General features: G+C 38.5%; 1 protein-coding gene across 1 annotated transcript in view; it reads left to right on the forward strand.

Moving 5' to 3' along the window:
• The window catches only part of LOC103904242 (ras-related protein Rab-8B), a 50,283-nt gene that overhangs the window by 18,373 nt on the left and 8,954 nt on the right, over positions 1-22,956 (forward strand). The window contains exons 4-7 of the mRNA XM_019473740.1: positions 6,060-6,120; positions 7,223-7,361; positions 15,855-15,944; positions 22,100-22,201. Of these exons, the coding sequence (XP_019329285.1) occupies positions 6,060-6,120; positions 7,223-7,361; positions 15,855-15,944; positions 22,100-22,201 (392 nt within the window). The remainder of the gene's footprint in view (positions 1-6,059; positions 6,121-7,222; positions 7,362-15,854; positions 15,945-22,099; positions 22,202-22,956) is intronic.

Raw genomic sequence — 22,956 nt, forward strand, 5'->3', positions numbered from 1 at the left:
GCGGCTGTGTGGGCACGCCCTCGGTCGCCGCACGCCCCGAGGGACTGGCGTGTGTCCCAGTGGGCCGGCAAACGCCTGGGCGCCCCGCTTCGCCCCTCTCCTCATCCTTTCCTCCCCGGGTGCGCCTCACGCTCGCAGGCCGCGGGTGCACGTTTCAAACGCAATCTTCCCGGCACTGGCAGCTCGCCGCTGCCTGTCTTGGAGATGTCAGATCTCTCTCTGTTAAACTGTTGTGCGTGTCCAGCCACGTCTAGCGACGTAAACCTTTGCAGAGGTTTGCCAGGGTGTCGGGAAACCTGTCACCCTGGCTCCAGAACCTCTTTGTGCCGGCTGTTGCACCTTCCCTGCCGTGTCTGGGGCATTCGGAACCCACTCTTTTTTTAAACTTGCGAAGACCGCTTGTTTCTCGCTGTTTCTTATTGCCCACGACTCCAGACAGAGGCCCTGTTGCTGTACACCGGTGTGGGCGCAGAGAAAATGGTATCTACCTCAAGGAGTTGTCAGACGTCAGTAAAATGCCCAGTTCCTCCATCTTTCATGCTAGAAAGGGATTTAACTTTGTGCTAATAATTTTAACGGTATGAAGTCAAGATATCTTCTACTGTGAGTAGCTGCGTGTGTGATTATTAAAGCAGAGCCATTGCTGTGATGGAAATAATTAGCCCTGCCAGACCAAGGCAGTTTTGTGCTGCTCCACCATACTGCCTTCCCTGGCACCTCTGCAGATGGGGGGTGATGGGGAACTCCTCACTGCCGTGGTACGCCAGCCCCACGGTGCCATGGGGAACGGCAAGTTGACTGTCCACATGCTGAAAACCGGGTCATCAGCATGAAAATGTGTAATGTGAGTGCGGCGGTTTGGTTTGCTGTGGAGATTTTCCCAATTTCTGATTGGGAAATGTTCATTTTTAAAAGTTTGCGTGTGTGTAAGATTTTTTTTTTTCATTTTCTGTGCTCTTGAAGAGAAAGTTAAAGTACGCGCAAGAAATAGTGTGTTCCTGCATTTGAAATATGCATGTCTCTTTTATACGTTTTTTCAGTGCGGAAGGAGTTGGCTTAACTGAATAAATAACAGGTAGTAGCTGTGGCAGCAGTTGGTCCAGGGAATATTTAATGTACGTGAGATGGCTTGACCTGCCCACGTGAGAATGGCTGAACTTAAACCACTTTTTATTTTCTTGCCCATTCTTGCAAAGCAGCTTCTGAAACCAACGCGAACAAAAAGGGAAGAACGCAACTGGCAGTAAAGTCGTGAAATTGATCCTTATAACAGGCAACTTGTTACCAGGCTTAGCAAGGAGTCCCAAAGAATGGCCGTGAGAATAAACATCAGCTTTTTTGATGCATTTTATATTGGAACATAGATTCCTGACCGTGAGGTTATTATTTTGAAACACAATTTCTTTACTCTCAATTCAATCAACTGCGGAGTCAAAAACTCCTGTATGGTGATGATATTAAGAATAGATTTTCCAGGTTGTGGGTTGAAATAGTTTAAGGAGTAGTTAAGATAAAAGAGTTTTGTGACAGTTATGGACTGAGATTAACCTTATTAGTTTTATTAGTGTTCCTGAAACCTATTCTTGAGAGATTTAAAAACTTTTTAAACAACTGTTTATCTGAAATGTAAATGAATCATCCAAATGTGGTATTTGTTACCTGAATGTGATTTTAAAGTTATTTCTGAAATACCGTGTTCCATTTAATTCCATCTTAGGAGGTGTATTAGAGCTTAGACTTTTAAAACGAATGGGATTGTGAGTGATGGCTTCCGAAAGAGTAATGTTGGAAGTGGAAATTTCTTTTTCGTGAGGACAGCTACAACCGAGAGCATGGCCTATAGGTTGTGGCCGGTAATGGTGCAAAGGAGAAAGACACAATGCAGTGGGTTTTTATGTTCGTGATGTCTTCTTCCTCTTTGTTGACACCATCAAAACAAATAACTGTTTTCATCCGGATGCCTGTTTCATACAAGCTCAGTCGAATGATCCCTGTCTGTCATGCAGCCTATTGAATGCTCATCTGATGTTAATTGATTTTTCACCCTACCTGTCCAGCTGGAATGGTGATTCGAGTACAGGGAAGATTATCCAGGCTGTGCAGTCTCTCAGCCATCCAAGTTCCCTGACAAAATCATGTGCCACCACGTTCCTTAGTGGCAAAGGGTCATAGGCACAGAAGTTAAAAGGTTGTTGAAAGTCTCATTTCTGTGTCATCATGAATCACAGGTTGGTGTTACTAGGAAAAATCCTAGTGTTATTGCAGGGGAAAAAAAAAACCCAAACATTTTGTAGTAGGCTCCAGTAGTAGTGAACTTTTCTAAAATAATGTATTTTATGGGGAAAAAGAAAAAAAAAAAGCATCCACAGTAAATTTTCATTGAAAGCTTTTTATGCAGCACTTAAACACTCAAGGCTGGGTGCCCTTCCTCCTCTTCAATTACGCAGTTTGGGTAAATTATAAGCAGTTACAGTTTTCTAATTAAACTTACACGCATCATAAGGCAGATGCATTGTATTATGAATAGACTATAAAGAATAAATGTTTTTGTTTAAACAATGGCATTGCATATAAAGCCACAGAGAAAGTTTATGAATAAAAAAATCCCCTTGTATACAAGTGAACAGGATTGTGATCTCACAGGCTGCGAGGTTGTTATTTTTCCGTATTACGGTGGTTGTGGTCCCGCAGCACACGTTTTCTGTGAGAAACATTTCTGTAGAGGTGTGAGTCCTCCCAAAATCTGTCATAGTTGAAAGTGGTGCAACTCCCACTTTAGGATTAAAAAAAAAAAGATAGTTTTATTTTGCTTTTTCCTCAAAAGGAAACTTTTGCTTTTTAATGCCTGTATTTAAAAAAAAAGATTTATTAAGAGTCCAGTTGCAAATTCAAGTGATTTATGCATTTGTTTCTAAGGCGCGATGAATAAAAGAACCAGCTCTGAAGTCTGTGTAGATTCCCTGATACTCACTTTAGAAGGAAATAAGGTAGAGTTAATCAACAGAAATGAACTATATTGAAGGTAAACATGTCCTGTGTTAATAACACTAGTAGTAATCCGCATCTTGATTTTTTTTTTTTTTTTTTTTTACAAGGCTGGGTTTTTTGTCACTCTTACTGTCCTAACAAACCATCTTATCCCATGAGTTGCTTTTCTTACCAAAACAGTAATTTATCAGTACTTGTGACCGCTCAGATACCACTCCGCTTCAGATTTTCCTTGACATGTACAGGAACAGAGTCTGATTCAAGTACTGCACCAACAGCTAGTAAGCGTTAAGTATGGGTAGGAGTAACACGGTGGAAACTGAACCCACAACGTCTCACTGGGCGCTTGCCCAGCTTGGGCACAGGAGTTGATACCAACTGCTTCCCTGTTTCCAGAGTTGAAGACGCTGTATGACAGTAAGTGGGCTACGTAGAACCTGTACCTGGGCATGTACCACCCTCTGTCCATGCTATCACTGTTGCATCTTGCTAAGCTGCTCAAACTCGCATTTTCTCTGGATAGACATATTTTTTTGAGCCTTTTGTATCGGGAACTTGCCAGCTGAATTGGGGTGAAAAGTGTGTTGTAATTTTCTAGGCCAGCTGCAAAAGACCTCTTTGAAGAGGACTTTTGCAGATGGCCAAAGACTATTTTATAGATACTGAGGGAAGAGAGGGGCAATACACAGCTGAATTCCCCTGTGGCTGACTATTTTGATGCCTAATTGTCTTTAAGGTGCCTCAGTCCTAATATGGGCATATTTATTATTTGGAATATGAAGAAAATAAATTAATCTCATGGCTATAAAACTTGGAAATAACAACTAGAATTTGAACTTGTACGCAGCATACCCCTTCTTGGTTTTATTTGACAGCTTAAAAGAAGCAAGTACAAGCTGTTGCATTCAAATAACATTTATCTCAAGAGCAGTAATCAATGCTCGCTTTGTTATGTTGATCATGTTGTATAATACATGGGCCTAAAAGCATCTGAAATCTGTGAGCTGTCTTTGGCATTGTATTTCTCATTTTTCTTTTCTGTCTTTCCAATTTGCTAAGTTTGCTGGAAATTTCATATAAAGACATGAACAATTCATGCATGCAGAACATATTGACTTCTGTTTTTCACTAACATTCATTGACCTTTTAGGTCAATAAATTTTGAAGTTGACTTAAGAAGTCAATAAGCCTTATTTTAATTTAGATTAAGTTTTAGTCTGATTCAGCACTCTGCTTCCCTTTTTATAAATTAAAAAAAGCTTATAACAATTTATTATTAAAATGTATGTCAACTAAGAACTGTTTCCTGTAGGTCTGGGAAGCCCTGTCTGGATTATAATTTTTTGCTGTATTCCCAATGCACCGTTTGAAAGTGACATTCCAGCCTCCCCGTGCGTACTCTGTCCCTCTCAACTGCTCTAACATCAATTGTAGAAAGTGATACAGATAATTAAACAAAACCATGCGAATTTCAGGAGCAAATGTTTTCCATCATGTTGGAATTTCACCTTACATGAGCAAATTTGACTTAAATTACATTTCCATCTGACATTATTAATTCCATCAAGGAAGCTTTGTGTAATATTAATTACAGATACCAATTATGTTATTTCATCTTTCCTTTCCATTGGAGCTTCAATAAAAATTCATCAAGTGAAGGACATGATTATCATAATAATTTTAAAAATCCACCTAAACTCTTTTACCACATACACACAAAAACAGTAATAGCACTGGAATCATGCGCGTGAGAGTGTACTTGTCAAAGTTTTGTGCACAATACATCCGTCAGTAAAAAGGAAGGGAGCATTTTCTCTACTGCATTTTTGGTTTACTGCCATGGGTGCTTTCCTTTGATAAAGTAATTTGGCAGACAGGTTCTTATAGAAATCAGTGCAGTGGTATTAACTTAAAATTTTTGCACTTTTTCAATCTGTTTAGCTCTTTCAAATGACATTGCTACTGGTGAAAAACCACCCTGAAGTCATGTTAAGCAGCCATATTTTGACCTTATGGAATTTTGACCATGCAGTATGGCCAGCTATTGCAACGTCACCTTAACTTCACTTGATATAATTGACAAAAATAGCCCTACTGTTTTTCAGTGGAAGAAAAAAAATGAGCAGAGAAATTATCAAACGGTATTTCAGATTTCAGCAATAAAGTAATTGGAAAAAAAAATGGTTAACTGTGAGGAAATGCGTCACTCTAAGATAGCAGCTGATAGCTGGCAGATTCTAATATTAAGATTGGAGCTTCAACAACCCATAAATCCAGGTATCATCTACCACATTTGGAGTACTAATTTGACAATATAATAAAGGAAAACACTAAATTATAAGGAAAGTGTCTTTGAGGAAAGATCTGTAGTGTATGTAGAGGCAACATTCTGCACTGATTTCAAGTTCTAATGCTTGATTTTAGCATTAGCACTCTGGATCTGGGATGCACAGTGATTAAGGCTGTAGAGACAATCCTCTTCATTTTGAATGAAATCCAGTGTATGTTTGTCTTTGCATTTAACTGGTACAGCTAATTTCTATTCCTGTTCATGTAACCCTAGATTTTTTTTTTTTAGGGATTTGGAAGTAAGGACAGAAAAATGGTGTTGTGCATGTAACAGCGTTGTAAGCATTTCTACCTCCCCATTCATAGCTGCCATGCTGTTGTGATGGAACTGGAAACAACTGAAATCACCAATATATTTGCCAAGTATTATTGTGCATAGGCCATGAAACTGCTGTCATGTCACTTGCCTATTCATGGAAATACCTACATGTAGTTTCAGAGTATCTGCACCTTTGCTTTGACCTGCCCCTCCATTGCTTTGTATTGGCATTGCTTTGTATTGTATTTGTGTGTAGTGTTGGCACATAGTTGTTTTCACCATTGAATAATTTCCTTTTACAACTTCCATTTTGAATGTATATGGTTGGCTAGTTATTCTTTGTTTGATATAGTTCCTTTTCACTTTCTGTTCAAAACTGCATGATAACTAGAGCTAAGAAACAATCTTCAAAGGGAATCCATGTTATTATGAGAAATGTTACAGATTTTCTTCTTTCTTTTAGGCATTGATTTTAAAGTAAAGCCAGTAACGTTTAATGATACAAGAGTGAAACTTCAAATATGGTAAGTTTTAATTTGTATCACAAATGAGAGCTAACTAAATTACATTACAGCATGAAAAATCTCATCTGCTTTTAATTGTCTGTCTTCCTAAAGTGCAATTGTTCTGACTAGGTCATTTTAAAATTTGAATTTGGCCTAGGGGAGCATATTTTTTGCAGCAACTAATGTAAGTTAAAAAGAGGGTTGTCGCTAGGTTGCTTTAACAATAAAACTTGCAGCATACAAGCAATGCAGATCTACGATCCATATTAAGTATATTTAATTGTATAGGAACATTGAGGGAAGTGGCAAAGCAAGAAAATTTTACATTTCATTACCCATCAAATGCATGTTCAGAAGGGTCACCGAGAGAAAGCTAGTAAGATGAATCTTTGGGAACCTACACTCTATTTTCTGTTTTTGAAGTTTTTCTAAAGACTATATAGGGCTACTGAGAGCCATCTCGCCAGGCATACAATACCGAAGTTACCTATATTTACCAGTATTTAACTTCTCAAGGAGTAACTCTGTACATGAATTATCTGACCAGTGCCAGATCTGCAGTTATTCCATCTCAGGTTTTAATACCAAAGTCTTGGAGGCTTGTTTACAGGTTTCTTAAGGCATAATTATGTGTAGGAATCTCTGCATCCCTGTATTTTATGGAGTTTTCCCAAAACCTACCTTCCATCTAAACCAGCTTACTGTCTGTGTCACAGTTTACAGAGGGCTTGTCAGAATATGGGATGTCATCTGACTCCTGCAGTGCTTGTACTCCAGATTTTTTTTATCACCTGAGTTGTACTGATCTTAATGATTATGTATATAAAGAAGCAATGGTGGGCTTGAAGTTACACTCAGACTTCAACCGCTGCTTTAGTCTCCCTAGTAGGGCTGTATTACTCAGAATAAATTTCCAGTGTATTTCTTTCACTGCTGTATCTGGCACCCAGATTTTCTCTCATCCTTATCTTTTCTTGTTCCTTTCATGTTAGGGTACACCATTCAAAATTTGGACAATACTCCTTAAAATAAAGTGATTTTTCTTGGGGGTTCTGCAGTTTGATCATCTTTTGTTTGTTTGTTTGCGTGTGTGTGTGTGATTTCTTACAATTTCTTTCAGGGATACTGCGGGCCAGGAACGATTCCATACACTTAGTACTAGCTATTTTCGTGGCGCACAAGGCTTTGTTCTTGTATATGACATCACAAATCTGGACAGTTTTCAAAGTATAACAAGTTGGATGAAAGACATACATGAGGTAAATATATCTAACAGTGGTTGATCTCTTAATGAAGGCAGTTAATGAGTTACTGCAGTTAATGTTTTAAATGACTGCATGAGATTTATTCTTGTTCTTGAGCGGTATGTTTCTAACCAGTATTTCTTACATTTAACTCAGCACACAGTATGATAGTAGGATTACTGTTATCTGAAACTGGAATGCAGTGTCGATTATCCAAGACAAGCCCATGGTGATGCAGGAATGTTTTCTGAAGTACTTTTAAAACATAGCTTCCAATCTGGTTTTGCGCATGCTGAGTTATGGTGCTTTTGTCACTGGTGCGGCTACGCGCAAGCCAATCTCCATGAGCTTATCCCAGGGTTTTAATTGGCTTCCATGTCAAAATTCCATATCCCAGCCAGTGATTTCCCTTTCATAATTTCATTACTTCAGTGTAGTTACCTCATCCCAAGAATCAAAAGAAACAAATCAAATCAAACATCCTCTTTGTCCTTGCTGGATATTCCCTTTGAGAGGATGGTTTCAAGAGGGAGGAACTGGGGGAGGAAAAGGAGAATCCCTTTTTGGTGGCAGTGAGCTGTTTGGTTAGCTCAGCTGCTTGTGGTACTGCAGCCAGAAACACGTGCTTTCGTGTGACATAGGAAGTGATTCAACAGCACATGGCTGCCAGATGGCGAGTGTGTTCCCACCTCCCTTCCTGAATGTTGGCTCCCACTGTGCTGCTTCTGGAGCTTGTCAGAGCCGTCTGAGGTTCACTCTGACTCTCTAACGTGGTAGAAAACATAACACAGCAAAACCAGTTGGATGGTTTTCTGCTCCATCAGTGAGTTTAAGGGGTTCATAGAAAGGCCTGACAGTTACTGGAGTTGGCGCAAGGTAAACGGGTAGGAGTAGGAAGGCCAGGAGAAGAACATGTGGGAACAATGTGAGGGAGGAACCAGAGAGGGAGGAGTGGCCAAGCCCTTAGACCTGAGATCATTCAGCTGCCTGTAATTCTGTACCCCGAGTCTTTATTGCTAGGTGTCTCTTAATGTGTTCTCTGTTAGGTAGAGGCAGGTCAGTTTTAGAACAGAATAGGTCAGCTGGAAGGGACCTACAACGATCATCTAGTCCAGCTGCCTGACCACTTCAGGGCTGACCAAAAGTTAAAGCATGTTGTTAAAGGCGTTATCCAAATGCCTCTTAAACACTGACAGGCTTGGGGCATTGACCACCTCTCGAGGAAGCCTGTTCCTGTGTTTGACTGCCCTCTCGATAAAGAAATATTTCCTAATGTCCAGTTTAAACCTCCCCTGGTGCAGCTTTGAATGATTCCCACACGTCCTGTCACTGGATGCTGGGGAGAAGAGATCAGCACTGCCCTCTCCACTTCCCCTCCTCAGGAAGCTGTAGAGAGCAATGAGGTCGCCCTAAGCAGTAGCATGGAAGTTTGTAGTTAGCATGCTTATATAAGGTAGTACGCTTGTGTAAGAATCCAAGCAAGATAGTGCTCTTTGTTGATTAAAACCAAGTAAATATTCAGGCAGTTTTTGTAATACTCTGTGGAATATGACATAACGGATGGGAGAGTTCATCTTGGGAAAGCGGGCTCAAAATAAAACCATCAAACGCAACCTTTTCTCTCTTCACAGCTTCAGTATATGGATGAATTAATGAACTTCACATGGTCATATATACATAGGGTATCTTACAGTCTTGGTAAAACATTATATTTACATTACCTCAGTATTAAGAACATTACTATGATGACCTAGTACGTCATTATCCTTGACCTTAGAGCCATCTTAAAAGTCTTAGTGGCAACAGAGCCTAACTTCAGTGATGTGTTGCAAAGGAGATTTGATGATACAATATTCTTACTGGCTTGTCTGCACACAGTTCAAACTAACACACGTGTTTTATTACTTCGTTAAGAAAAGCGTGTGCCCGTCTCCTCATAGACAAACCAACAAAAGTCACAGCTAGATATGCCACTGGTTGTACAGTTTCATGGTTAGCTAAGATTTAACTCAGCACACAGTATGATAGTAAGTTTACTGTTATCTGAAGCTGAAAATGTAGATTATCCATCCATATCCATTTTTATATGTATATCTATATATGCATATATCTATCTGTGTGTATAAATTTATATATAAAATACTGATCTGTCTTCAGACTGCCTCCAAAGGGGTCATTTTGTCCTGTCATCTTTAATTAGATCAACAGGATGGTTGATTCAGTGGGCTACAATGCACAACCATAAAAACAAAGAAAGTATCAGGACCGTATGGCTAGGGTGGAGGGAAGGCTGGGACTGGCTCTTGTAGCCACCATGCAGGCTTAGATCTGCTTAAGTCAGTCAGGAAATCACACCTGCACAAGCCTGCTTTCTGTCCATGACACTTAAAAGTTTTTGTGTAAACTTACTCAAGCTATTACTATTTAGATTGATTAATCTTAACCCTGAAGGTACTTTGTTAGTTTAAAATTTAAAAAATGGAAAAATATTCAATTTAAAACAATTTCTGGGAATGTAAATTGCATGATTGATTGTACCAATCTCAAAACTAGCAATTAGTGAGTGTTGTAATAGAGCTAGATAATAATAAAAAATTTAATTTAGTCCTAGTGGGATATCAATTTCTGAAGTGTCTTGGTGAAAATATATGGGGCCATTCATTGCAAAAGAAGTGTTTTTAAGCAATAACTGTTAAAACACAGGGCATTTCATGAAAATTAATTACTTACTGGAGGTTGGTGACATTCCCTGCATTTGCTTTGTTCTGTGAATGCAAACCAGTATTTAATTCCTCACAAATGCCCAGTATCAAAGTGGCTGTTGCTACAGCACCCTTTAAAATCTGCAAGTGTAGAAAAATGCAAACCAGTTTAATTCCTCACAAATGCCCAGTATCAAAGTGGCTGTTGCTACAGCACCCTTTAAAATCTCCAAGTGTAGAGTATGCAAGTGTAGAAAAATTAAATAAAATTTAAAAAGGGAAACAGGTACAGGTGTCATTAAACACCAGACTAATAGGTAATGTAAAGCTTGCACCTGAACCAATCAAACAGGATTTTTGAGACAATTCAGTTATTACATTACGCTCTCATTTTTAAATTCTTTGTACGTAGAGATTTTAAATAAAGTTTTTTAAAAATCTGTTCAGTGTGCTAAGCCATTTACAAAAGTTGAAAATAACAATCTAAGTCATTTAGCATTCCTAAAAACGCCGTTGATTTTATAAAAACTGGCCAGTCAGTGCTATTACAATCAGATTACCAATAATGTTCTCATTGTATTTCAATTATTATAAGTGTGGAATACAGCAACTTTCCTATTAAAAATTAATTATTGTTCAAGGAAGTCCAAGACACAAGTATGCTGCCATATCTGTATTGTTGTAAAATTTGTATTCAGAACTAGGGGAAACTAAGTAACATGACTGTACTTAAAAAGCTTACTAGAAAAATACACTCACAGATTAATATCTTAGGACATGATTGGCAAATCCCATACAGGTATATTGGATTTGTAATGCACTCATTAGGAGCATGATAATTGCAGGGAAATTACTTTAGAACCTGAAACCATTCTTTATTTGTAGGATTGCTGGTCATGTCCAATTTATTAAGTTGTTCCTCTTGTCTGCTGACATGGCTTTTAGCTGTTGTATGCAGCTGGTCTGAAAGGCTGATTCTGTTTGGCCTTTAAAAATCAAATGCAAGTAACCGTGTACCAAATCCATTTGCAGAAAACAGTTCTTTCCAGGATGTTTTGAACAAGATTCCAGCTAAGATATTGGCAAAAAGTTCCTCACAATAGAGTGGTCAAATGCTCAAACAGGTGCCCAGAGAGGATCTGGAGATAGTTAAAACTCGATTCAACAGGGCCTTGAGCAACCTGACCTGACTTTGAAGTTGGCCCGTCTTCGAGCAGGGGGTTAGACCAGATGACTTCCAGAAGTCCTTGCCAACCTAAATCACTCCATGATTCACACATGACATCTGAGTCTCCAAAAACTTTTGAGTTAGATGGTAGGTTCTAGTTTTCTTTTAAATACATTGGACTGGGTTTCATTGTGCTGGTCTCCTGGTGTGGCCGTGAAGGTGGCGTTACCAGTTCCTAACAATTATCTCCATGCTGGAAATTCTCTGCTAGCACAGAATTTTCTGCATGGGGAAGGTAAACTCATTTTCTCATGCAGTAGCAAGTCTTGGTGACATACTTTAGTGTTCTTGGAATATATTAGCTTTCTATTTGTACTACCTGAAGAAGTGACCCCTCAACCAGGCTATGAAATGTATGGGTGTGTTGGGTTACTGCCATTTTTCCATAGTGCCCTTTTATGGTTCTGTTCATTTGATGCATCTGAGAGTTGGGATACTGGACTGTCTTTCAGTGTTTCTGCATCATACTTAAATAAAAGCAGCACAGCAAACTGCTTTACAAATGTGAATTAGTTAGACTTCAGACTCTTCTGAGTTTTTCTTCCTCAGATTGGAAAGCTTGATGTCAAAAGGATGAAATTGTTCCAGTTCATAGATGGGTTTGTTGTTATGGCTCTGATTAGAACTGAAAATTCTTGTTCTTGTCACTTTACTAAATTGGTTTATCTCTAATCCCAGATTGGTTTCAGGATAAATTGGTTTATATCTAGTGGTGTCTAAGTTGGCTAATACACAAACAAATTCTATCATTTGTTTATTTCCACTGAAGTCCTGGAAACTGGGCATTTGTAACTGAGGTCATAAGGTGACACTTAGAAAAATACATGGAAAAAGACATGTATGGGAATCATAATATGAACACTGCCTATGTGATGCTGTCAAAGAGACTGTGAGGACAATGTATTCCTAACAAATTACTCTTCATTAATACAAAGGGTAAGTTTCTGGTGTCATTGTCTAGCGAGTAGGAAGAAGAAACTTCCCAGCTTTATGGCCTTCCCCAGCTCTGCCTTCATCTTGCTGCGTGACCATGTGTATCCTCTTCGGATCTGAAAAATTATATTAATGCTACATTTCTTCCTCAAATACAAACTAATTAAGTATTACCATAGTGTATTTATCAGGTATGGGTTCTCAATTTCACTGTTTGGACCTACAAACAAACTTCTGTTCCCTTTTCAAACTGTAATCAGTGAGTATCAAAATCATGCAGCCCTGCACAGCTATGCCCTGGAAATGCGGTGGAGGGACAAGGTGGTGATTCTGTAAGATCTGTCACTGGATAGATAGCTTTATACAACAAGGAGTCTGGATGAGCTGGTTGGTAATCACGGTCAGTTTGCTGCAGGGGAGGTTGAGGCCAGCCATTCACAGTACGGTCTGCGCTCACCATTTAAAAAGTGAAGGGATAGTTTATTCCAATAAACTGTAAGTACAAATGTGACGTAGTTCTCTTTCAATGAAGGTGTCTGCGCTACTTTTGATACTCATGTGAATTCACAGCACTTCTGTGAAATAGTTTCCCTGCAAAATGAGAACAACTGCAGAAAAAAAGACCTAACATTTGGAAGAAAAACCCCAAATTACATACAAAAGGGATGAGCAACATATTTTCCCTTTTGCATTTTTGATTTCTGTTAATAGCCACATAGTCAATCAGTGAGTTGGGTATTTACCTGGTTGGGCGCACAGGCTAGGTGAAAGTTGAGCAGTACGGTAATTAGTGAAGGACATGGATAGATGGCTCCTATCAGAGTAGGCTGCTAAAGCGCACCATGGTACTCTGGTTCGAGAGTCCAGTGTTCCTAGTCCAGTCTGTGGCACCGCTGCCTTTGAGGCTCTGGCGCTGCTCCCTCCTGTGGCCACCGATCACAGCAGCCTGGCTCCCACCACCACCAGATCCAGCTGCCGGGGAATCCAGCAAGGAAAAAACCTGTTTGCCATAAACCTGATCACTCCAAGCTCTGCCAAACACTTCAAAAAACTTGGTCAGTCTCAATAAATCTCTTGGCTCCAATTTTTTGAGAGAAATATAGTGCTGATATCTCCTTTTTGGACATTTAAAAAAAAAAAAGGCTAGGTTTTCTCCAAGTTCAGATTATTTTTATTTTAAATTCCAGTAAAATGTGAACTTTGAAATGTTACAACTAGAAGAAAAACTGAAGAGAGTGAACCAAAAATCTGGATGTATTTTTGAGATACCAAAGCAAAACACTTTCTTTTTTACTTCTCAAAAAAAAATTTTCTTTTTGCCTCGATGAAATTGAGGAAACTTTTAATAGTATTTTTCCATGACATGGGGAAAAAAAAGTTTCCTGATGCTATTAGCTTAGTCAGTGCTGACTTGCATAATAGCATCTCAACAACTGTAAAATAACCATCCTCTTTTTAGCTATAGATTTTGCATTTGGAAAGCTTATTCCTGAGCTATAAATAAAAGAGGATGAAAATAAACAGTGAGCTTTTGGAAGCATTGAAGAGCCATATTTTTGGCCAATTCAAATCAGTGTACCTCTGCAGTTTTTATGCCAACTGAGCACATGGTCAAACTTCTGCCTAGTCATATTGACTTAATTTTTTAAGACTTCATCTACATAATCAGTTTTCAGAATTTAACATGGATGCCATTTTGGTGTTTTTAGTTTTCTAAAAGCAAGAAACGGCAAGATACCATCTTTAAAAAATGAATACTTTCAGTCCTTTGGTGGAGGATCCAGTCAAAGTGAAAATACATTATTACATTATATTGATGTAAAAATAATAGTTATTTGCTGAAATAAATACTTAGTTATTGGTAATAATGATAAATACTTACTGAAAGGCCTGGTATCTCTAACCTCCTTTACCTCTAACCCTTTAAATTTTGTTATTATTTGAAGCTGTTTAGAAAGAACATTCCTACTGCAAATATTTGTGCTGTTTGTACAGAAATAAAGGTACAGGATGAATTTCATGGTTTTGTACATACAGTATGCAAGTATTTCCCTTTGACCTTTTACTTCAGGGTAAAGTCAAATGTCACTTGTAAAACCTTCAGCTACGTACAGGCTTCTTCCAAATAAAAAGTTGATTGTGTGATGAGATTAAATTGTCTATTTACCCTATTTTAGGGACTGATGTATGTGATTTTATGTAGGAGAGCCATTGACCTTAATGAGTAAAGCTCCAATGCATTCTGAAACAGCCAACATTTTGGTCTATTAATCCAGGTTAGATTGATTCATTATTTTAGGCCTGTACTTTGTACTCTTATGTTGAACTTACTTCATTTTAATACTACATTATCTTGAACATCAGCTGTGGATATGAAATGAGATTAGCCGACTCGAAAATGAGAGTGGATTAAAAAAAATGAAATAGTGTTCCTTCATAATAAATTGTGCCTACTGCTGTACTTCAAATGAGGCAACTTAGTTGTAAAAGTGCAAATAGACTAAAAATAATGATTCTCTCATCCTTTAATGGAGGTTTTTCTTTGCATTCTCTGAAGGGAGGTATGTGTGTGTGTGTGTGAGCTCTGGGGAAGAGGATTGTGCCTGATTTTGTCTTGCGGCAAAGTTACAAAAGTTAAGACTTTGACAGAGATCAGAGATTTCATCAACGTCCTTGTAGAGAGATCTGCCGCCTGAGACCAGGCTTTTTGAGTCACCAGAGAAGCTGCGTGAGCATATACTTTCAGAATATAAGCCATGGGATCAGACCACGTTAGCTTTAATTGTCTCTAGATCGAGACCCTCAGCTTCCTCCATTTAAGCACCAAAAGTGGTTTTAAATACTATGATTTTCACAACAAATGTCAGTTTTCAAATTCCACATGCTGTTGCAGAACTGTTCCCTTTCCTTGTCACTATTCCAGTCATGTATAGTTACAATGGCTTATCTTAAAATAACACTGATGTAAAGCACTCAGTGCATTTCACAGTCATCATGTATGTAACTGGATTAGTGGAACGAAGGATGGAGACAAGGTCAAAAAGCTAGATTTTTCTTCCTTTTGAAATCAATGAGGTTTTTAAATTTTACTTCATTAAAAATCTATTGCCTTCTTCCGAGTGTCTTGGAATAATCAAACTTTTATGTTGAGTTTGAACATTTTGAATGTAATTTTACTGTCTGTGTGCAAAAGTGAAGCACAGAGAGGTGCTCTTTCAGGTGCAGCAAATTCCTTCCTTTTTACTTGTGAGTGCTGGATGTACACCAGACTCATATGCTAATCCATGAACCCATTACTTTAGGGAGGGTAGTGTCTGTGAATTCAGGGCACTTCCAGTCACTTTAAAGCCTCAAGATGGAGCATTCATCAGAAGATGGTGGCCATGCACCATACCTTATGAAAGCGGTTGGAAATTATGCCCTGCACTTGTAAGTGGCTTTTTTCTGCTCTTTGCAATCTTGATGTTTTCCTCCAAATCCCAGTAACTGATGGAAAATATTTCCACATATGAAAAGGTCAGGACAGAATTCAGCCTTTACTTTCAAGGAAATAAAGTGTTGAAGGTTAGTGTGAGCTGAAGGTGAAGGGCTTTTGTTGTTTGCTTTTTTCTGACTTGACACTTATTAATGTTGGTTCTTTTTTAGAAAGCAGGTGATGAAGTGGACGTAATACTGTTGGGCAACAAGTGTGATAAGGAGTCAGAACGTGTAGTTCCAAAACAGAAAGGAGAAAAGGTATCACTGGTACTTTCTTTGGGTTCTCCTGAGGATCTTAGTATGTGACTGTGAGCTGTTACACTGAAAATGATAAAAAGCTCCTGAATTCCAAAAATTAAATTAGGAATTGCTCCAGAAGAACAGTTGTGGAGTTCTGGAGTGTTGGGGTTTTTTAACATATGAGCAGAAATACATTAAGTAACTCCTAACTGATCTCTTTAGAATACTGATTTTTATTTTAAAGGTTAAAATGTACTTTGAAAGTTTTAGGTGTTGCGATAGAAATCTTATATTTTGAATTAAAACTAAAAATATTTTAGAGCCTGCATTTTCAGACTACTGTTTTAATGTGGAATACTAAAATGTAATGCATAATACATTCTGCATATTTTTTCTGGTGCCACCCATCAATGATTTTTTTGCTACAGCCTGACTATAAAGAACTGTTCTGGCAGCCTGTGCACAGTGATCTGCATTGTCTATGAATAGCCCTAAATAATACTGGACAGATACATTTAGGGAACATCCAGCTCCCCTAGATCCAACTATATGTGTCGTACAGCTGAGACTATGGTATAGTTTATACCTGCTGACCATGAGTAGGGGAAGAACTGGTGTTAAGTGGGGAGTGCTGTTTTAAAGGCGATGGCAAATTACTCTCACTGAGAACCAATGAGGAAATCCAGGAGCCATGCTATGGCAGAAGAAATTGTGATAATGACTAAATGTCGCGGGAGAGTGTGTCCTATATACCGGTAAATTTTGCAACTGCAACTGTATGCATCTGTTGTCTGGAACTGTTGTCTGAGCCCTTCTATTACGCTTTCAGGCATGGTAAGTCACACAGGATGTCTTGTGTTTAAAGAAAAGAACACTGATAGTTTCTTGCCAATTATATAATCCCAGATTAGGGAACTTTAAAAAATAGCATCACCTTTTCAACAGCATTACAAATAGGAACTTTTGAAAGTTCATTGTTTGTATGCAAGACACTTTCAATGTTCATGTACTGTGTACAAGGAATAAGGTTGCTGAAAAAGAGATGTATACTCTCACTCAAAGAATGCACTTTCAGAAATCTAAAGAGTCACTGGATGCATGTGCACAAGAGGGCAGTAGTAGGGTTTTGCATATGGTATTAACCGTGACATTTTCTGACTTCTGTGTACTTAACCATGCGATCAAAATTTCTCTTAATGTAGTATTTTTTTCAGAAACAAATCATTACCTCCTCACCAGTGAGTCTGCTTTCTAGATTTCTACTGTGTTTTGAGGCAAGGCAACTCTTCAGTTACACTATTTCTTCTTTTAATGTGATTTACAAACGCTAAAGAATCTGACTGAACCAGCTGCGAGAGCACAGAGCGAGCTAATAATTGTCCTCTCACTCCAAAAAAGAAAATATCCTTATTAAGAGGGGAAAATAGTTTGATACGAACTCTGCCACATAATAATTCATACTTGCATATTTCATACTACCCTGTGAGAATGAGCTGTAAGTATTGTTCTGTTCAGAGTCTTGCAGAGAAGACCCCTACATTTTCTGGGAATCTTATCATTTATGCTGGCATTTCTATAACAATCTGTCATAACTGAGTGGCCATCGTGTGCCCCTTTATAGACTAATTTAATGCTGAGAAATTTTTTGTGTTATTTTGTAATGATATAATTTTGATCACTCACAAATGGGTATCTTTAATTTTAACACTATGAAGTATTTTCTTGTATTAATAGTTTTTTATTCACTTTGAGAAAAGTTTGAACTCAACCTTCTTGGGCTCCTCTGTCCCCCATCCTCCCCCCCAGTAACATTATCTTTTTCTCTGAAAAATAAATTAAAATTTTGAAGGTATATGACTTGGTAGAATGTGGCTGGGGTTTTTTTTAAACACTCTTACAGAAAAAGACATTTGCTTTTGCTGTCTTTTGCTGTCTTCATGTGCCGCCTGACTTCGCTGATTTTACAGGTACAATACAAATGAAAAAATGCACATTTCAGACACATCTCTCTGATTCAACACTAAGAAATCCTAGCAGCTAGCAGCTAGGAAGTAGTATATTTTGAGTTAAAAGAAATGAACAATTGGAATTAAATTTCACCTTGAAAGAGATATTGGCAAACAGAAAGAGACAAGTAAAATATTACTCCTTTTTTTGCTTTTGCTGTCTTTTGCTGTCTTCATGTGCCTGACTTCAAAGCTGATTTTACAGGTACAATACAAATGAAAAAAAGCATTCTGCACATTTCAGACACATCTCTCTGATTCAACACTAAGAAATCCTAGCAGCACTTTGCTAGGAAGTAGTATATTTTGAGTTAAAAGAAATGAACAATTGGAATTAAATTTCACCTTGAAAGAGATATTGGCATTACTTATTTTGTTATTGTAAGTAAGATATGAGCTTATTTCACTCAGGATCTCCAAACTGTTCTCAAGGATAATATAAAATAACATTTCCCAGTCACATAATTCCCATAGGCTTGTAAATGTATTTAGGCATTTTATTTATGGATCTATTCAAGATGCTTCCAAAGGCAAAAAAAAGTAATTCTTTGAATGTGCCTTTCCAGTTTCTTTATGAGAGGGAGTAGCCAAAGCTGTGTTCATACTGCCAGTTGCTTTAACACTGGACTGTTGGGTTCTTTTCCATCTAGCTACATTTTTAGAGGACATGCTTGCCACAATACTTATCAGTATGCACGGTGAATTGGAATAATACATGCATTAATGCTCTTTGACAAATATTGTGCACATACAGAGAAAATGGGGGTGCATTGATAGGTGTAGTAGGCAATGTAGTAACATGATACAGAGAAGGCTGAAATACTCAAGGTTTTTTAATTTTATTTTATTTTATTTTTCTTTTGCATTGGTCTTCACAGATGGAGCTTGCTCCCAAACCTCTGCATGTACTGGCATGGTTTGGGAAGGAGCAGGTCAGCCAGCAGTGGGAAAGCATTGGATTAGAAACTGCTTAGGAAAGTTGGATGCATCCATCGACACGATGAAGTTCACCCAATTGTGCTGAAAGAGGTGGTCAGTGTGATTGGGGCCACTATCAGTCAACTCTGAAAAATCATGGTGGTTGGGAGACATCCCTGTTGACTAGAAAGATGCCAGCATGACACCTGTCTTTAACAAAGGCAAGGAAGAGGGTCCAGGGAACTGTAGTCAGTCAGCCTTGCTTCAGTCAGTGGAAGCATTGTGGAGCATGTTGTCATCAAATCCTTTTCCAAGGACATAAAGGACATAAAGATAATCTGGAATAGTCAACAGAGGGCAAATTGTGCTTTACCACTCTGGTTGCCTTATATGATGCCAGGAAATGGCAAGGGAATAGCAGTGGTTTTGATGTATCTTGAATTTAATAAGGCTTTTGTCACTCTCTCCCATGGCATCCTCACTTGGAAGCTAGGAAATGTGGGCTGGACAAGTAGACCATTGGTGGACTGAAAATTGGCTGGACTACCAGAGGCAAAGGGTAGCGATTGAAGGCTGTGTGTCTGGTTGTTAGCTAGTACTGAGCAGAGTACATTGGGGTGTGTAGTGGGGCTCACATTGTTCAACATCTTAATCAGTGATCTGGCTGATGGTACAAGGAGATTTGCATGTGACATGAGGTTAAGGGGTGTGACTGGCACACCAAATGGAAGAACACCAATTCAGTGGAACCTTCATAAACTTGAGGACTGGGCCAACAGAAGCATCATGAAATTCAGTAAGAAGTGCAAAGATTTACACCTGGGATGGAATAATCCCAGGCATGAGTCACTGCACTGCACTGCAAAAGACTGGCGGGTTACAATGAACACCAGCTCCTGCACTGCACTGCACTGCAGAAGACTGGCGGGTTACAATGAACACCAGCTTGAATATAAGTCAACAGTGTTCTCTCATTGCTTAATAGCATGCTGGGCTACATTAGGATAATGGCTGGTAGAACGGGCGAGGATACTACCCCCCCTACTTAGTGCTGGCAAGACCACATGGAATATTGTGTCCAGCTTTGGCTCTCCCTTTTCAAGAAGGGTGTTGAGAAACTGCAGAGGGTCCAGCAGACAGTTACAAAGTGCTTAATAGCATGCTGGGCTACATTGGAAGGATAATGGCTGGTAGACCTGGAGAGATTACTACCCCCCCTACTTAGTGCTGGCAAGACCACATGGAATATTGTGTCCAGCTTTGGCTCTCCCTTTTCAAGAAGGGTGTTGAGAAACTGCAGAGGGTCCAGCAGACAGTTACAAAGATGATTGGGGTCTAGTACCAGTAATCCATGAGGAGAACTGAGGGAGCTGGGTAAAGAGGAGGCTAAGGAGCCGTTATTGGTCTACAGCAATTGAAGTGTAGAGGAATGACAGAAATAGACTCTTCTCAGTGGAGACAGACAATAAAGCAAAGGGCAGCAGACACAAATCCTGGCTTGGGACATTCAGGTTGGAGATAAGGAGAACCGGTTGCACTAGAAGGGTGATGTAGCCATGGAAGAGGGTCCCATAAAGGTTATAGAATCTCCTTCGTTGGCGGATTTCAAGACTCAGGTAGGCAAAGCTGTGGCTGACCCCATATCATATGGGCAGTAGTCCCATTTCAAGTGGGGTTATCTTTCCAAATGATTTCTGTGATTCCATGATTAAAATGGTTTGTGTTCATCGGAGTTTGTATATAGGTAGCCTCTAGGAATCTGTTACGTGACACAAGAAAGAAAAAACTAATATTTAATAGTAGATTGTGTGTACTTTATAAGCTGCAAACCAGTTGACTTCACTTTATTAGCCCAGTATTTTTTATTGCCTGTCTTTTTCTTTATGAACCATTATGCATCATTGTTTTGCATTGACACTTGCCAATAGTCAAATGATCCTAACTTCCCATAACAAATTGCTGCAGTACTGAAGACAGTTCACAGCAGTCAGCTGGAATTTTAGGATCCCTTATGAAGCAGTCTGTCTTAAGAAACAGCCCAGATCTCATCTTTATTTTCAAAATTACATTTTCTTACAGCATTTTGGAAAAGAAACCATTTTGCTTACTTTTTTCCTACCTTTAATATAATCTTTATTATATTTTGACTAAAACTTTGAAGTCCAATTCTTGTACCTTCATGCCTGATTTTGGAATTTTTGTAAAGCATTGATTTGTTACTTCTAGAGCTCATTGAAAGCAAACATAACTGCCAACATTAGACTTTTTATCCTAATGGAGAGCCTTCCAAATAAATCATTAAGTGGTCAGTAATTATAGGATTTTCTATACATTATAAGCAGTAGGGTATTTTCTTTGCCTGGAATCGTCTTCTCCAGATGTGTACCAAGAAGGGATCCATTGCAGAGGGAATAAATAGACTCTCTCACTCTGTTTTTCTGGCAGATGCTATTCCTACCTTGGCCCCCTCCCTTGGCAGGCAACTGTTTTTCTCCATGTATTTAACTGTATAAATTAGAAAAAGTTTAGACCTTAAAAAGCTATGAATTTTGTTGTGGTTTTTTTTTCCTCATGCCAACATACCTCTAAGCTATCTGTAAGGGAAATACACTGGAAATGAGAGAACATGAGTAAATTAAATAAAATCAACCAATGTAAAGTCTATGCCGCCCTTTTCTTCTAAGTATTGTCTCTCTTCTTGTATTACCATAATATATTTTCACATACATATGTGTTCTTTGCTTGCCTATTATCTTTGTGCTTCTCTCTCTCTGGTAAAAAGGAGCATCTCTTTTTTTATATTTCATCATGCCTCTTTTTCTACAGTTTTTGTCACATTTTTATCTATACCTTTCTGCAGGCACTCCATTAGTTTCCTTTAAATAATTGCCTAGGAGACAGTTCATTCTCCAAATAAATCAAAACACTGATAGGAGACAGTTCATTTTCCAAATAAATCAAAACACTGAGAACAAAATCAGTAGAATTTATTCTTCTTATTTACAAGTAAATATAGGTTAAAAAATCTGTTTTGAAATGCAAAAATTTAAGATGACTGTTTTAAGAGTTACCTGAAATTTATAAACTGAGGATGAATATAGAGTACTTTACTGAGCTGACATTTACTTAATCAGTGTTTATATAGCATGTTAGATGCTGTCGGAACACCTCTATATCTCTTGCTATTAGTATTAAGAAGTGGTTTTTTCCTAAAGACTGTTCATCCCATTGCCTACATTTGTTTTTCAGCTTGCTTGGGAACATGGAATACCCTTTTTTGAAACCAGTGCTAAAGATAATGTGAACATTGAGTATGCATTCTCAGTCTTGACTAAGGAAATACTGGAAAAGGTAGGCTCCTTTTTTGAGTAGAAAGAAAATGGGAGATTCCTCTTGACAGATTGGGTAAACAAGGTTGTAAATAAAGAAGAGGTTTAGCAAAGCATTTGCATTATGGTGTTAATGTTTTGGGGGGATCCTGTAGCTGTAGACATATAGAGGAGGAACATGGGGGAGAAGAATTGTGGAAGAAGAGAACAACAAAAGAAGGGAGCAGGTAAAATACAGTTCAGAGAGAAGGTTAAAATTCAGGAAAACTGCATTTGTGGCTTTCCTTCCCGTGCTTTTCTTCAAGGGAGAGGTTAACAGCTCTAGAGTAGTTCCACTTCTGTGCCAGGAAGATTCCTTTTCCCTGTAGGTTTCTGCAGAATATGCACACTGTGAAGATGCTGCATGCTGATGGAGTGAGCGGACCTTTTATGTTCAGCAATCAAATGTTTTATCCAAAGTTCATAGCTGTTTGTTTGGATGATTTACGCTAGTGCTTTTGAAGTTATTAGGACCTAAAGATTTGAGTTAATTAGTGATGGAATCAATATTGTCGCTGTCAGAGTCAGCATCTCTAACTACCTTGAGTGTGTTGGCTTAAAGGTCCTTAATCCTCAGAGTTGCAATACTTTTGTAGGACTGAATTATTGTTAATTAGCTCTGAAAATGTTTTGCATCGCAATTTATTTTTAGACAGTAGAATATTATTTTAGACATTAATGGATGTTCTTCATGCAATGCATTATCATTGCCATTCATCACCAATATTAGTTATACAA

Source organism: Aptenodytes forsteri, unplaced genomic scaffold (assembly GCF_000699145.1).
Source record: "Aptenodytes forsteri isolate BGI_AS27 unplaced genomic scaffold, ASM69914v1 Scaffold23, whole genome shotgun sequence".
Lineage (NCBI taxonomy): Eukaryota > Metazoa > Chordata > Aves > Sphenisciformes > Spheniscidae > Aptenodytes > Aptenodytes forsteri.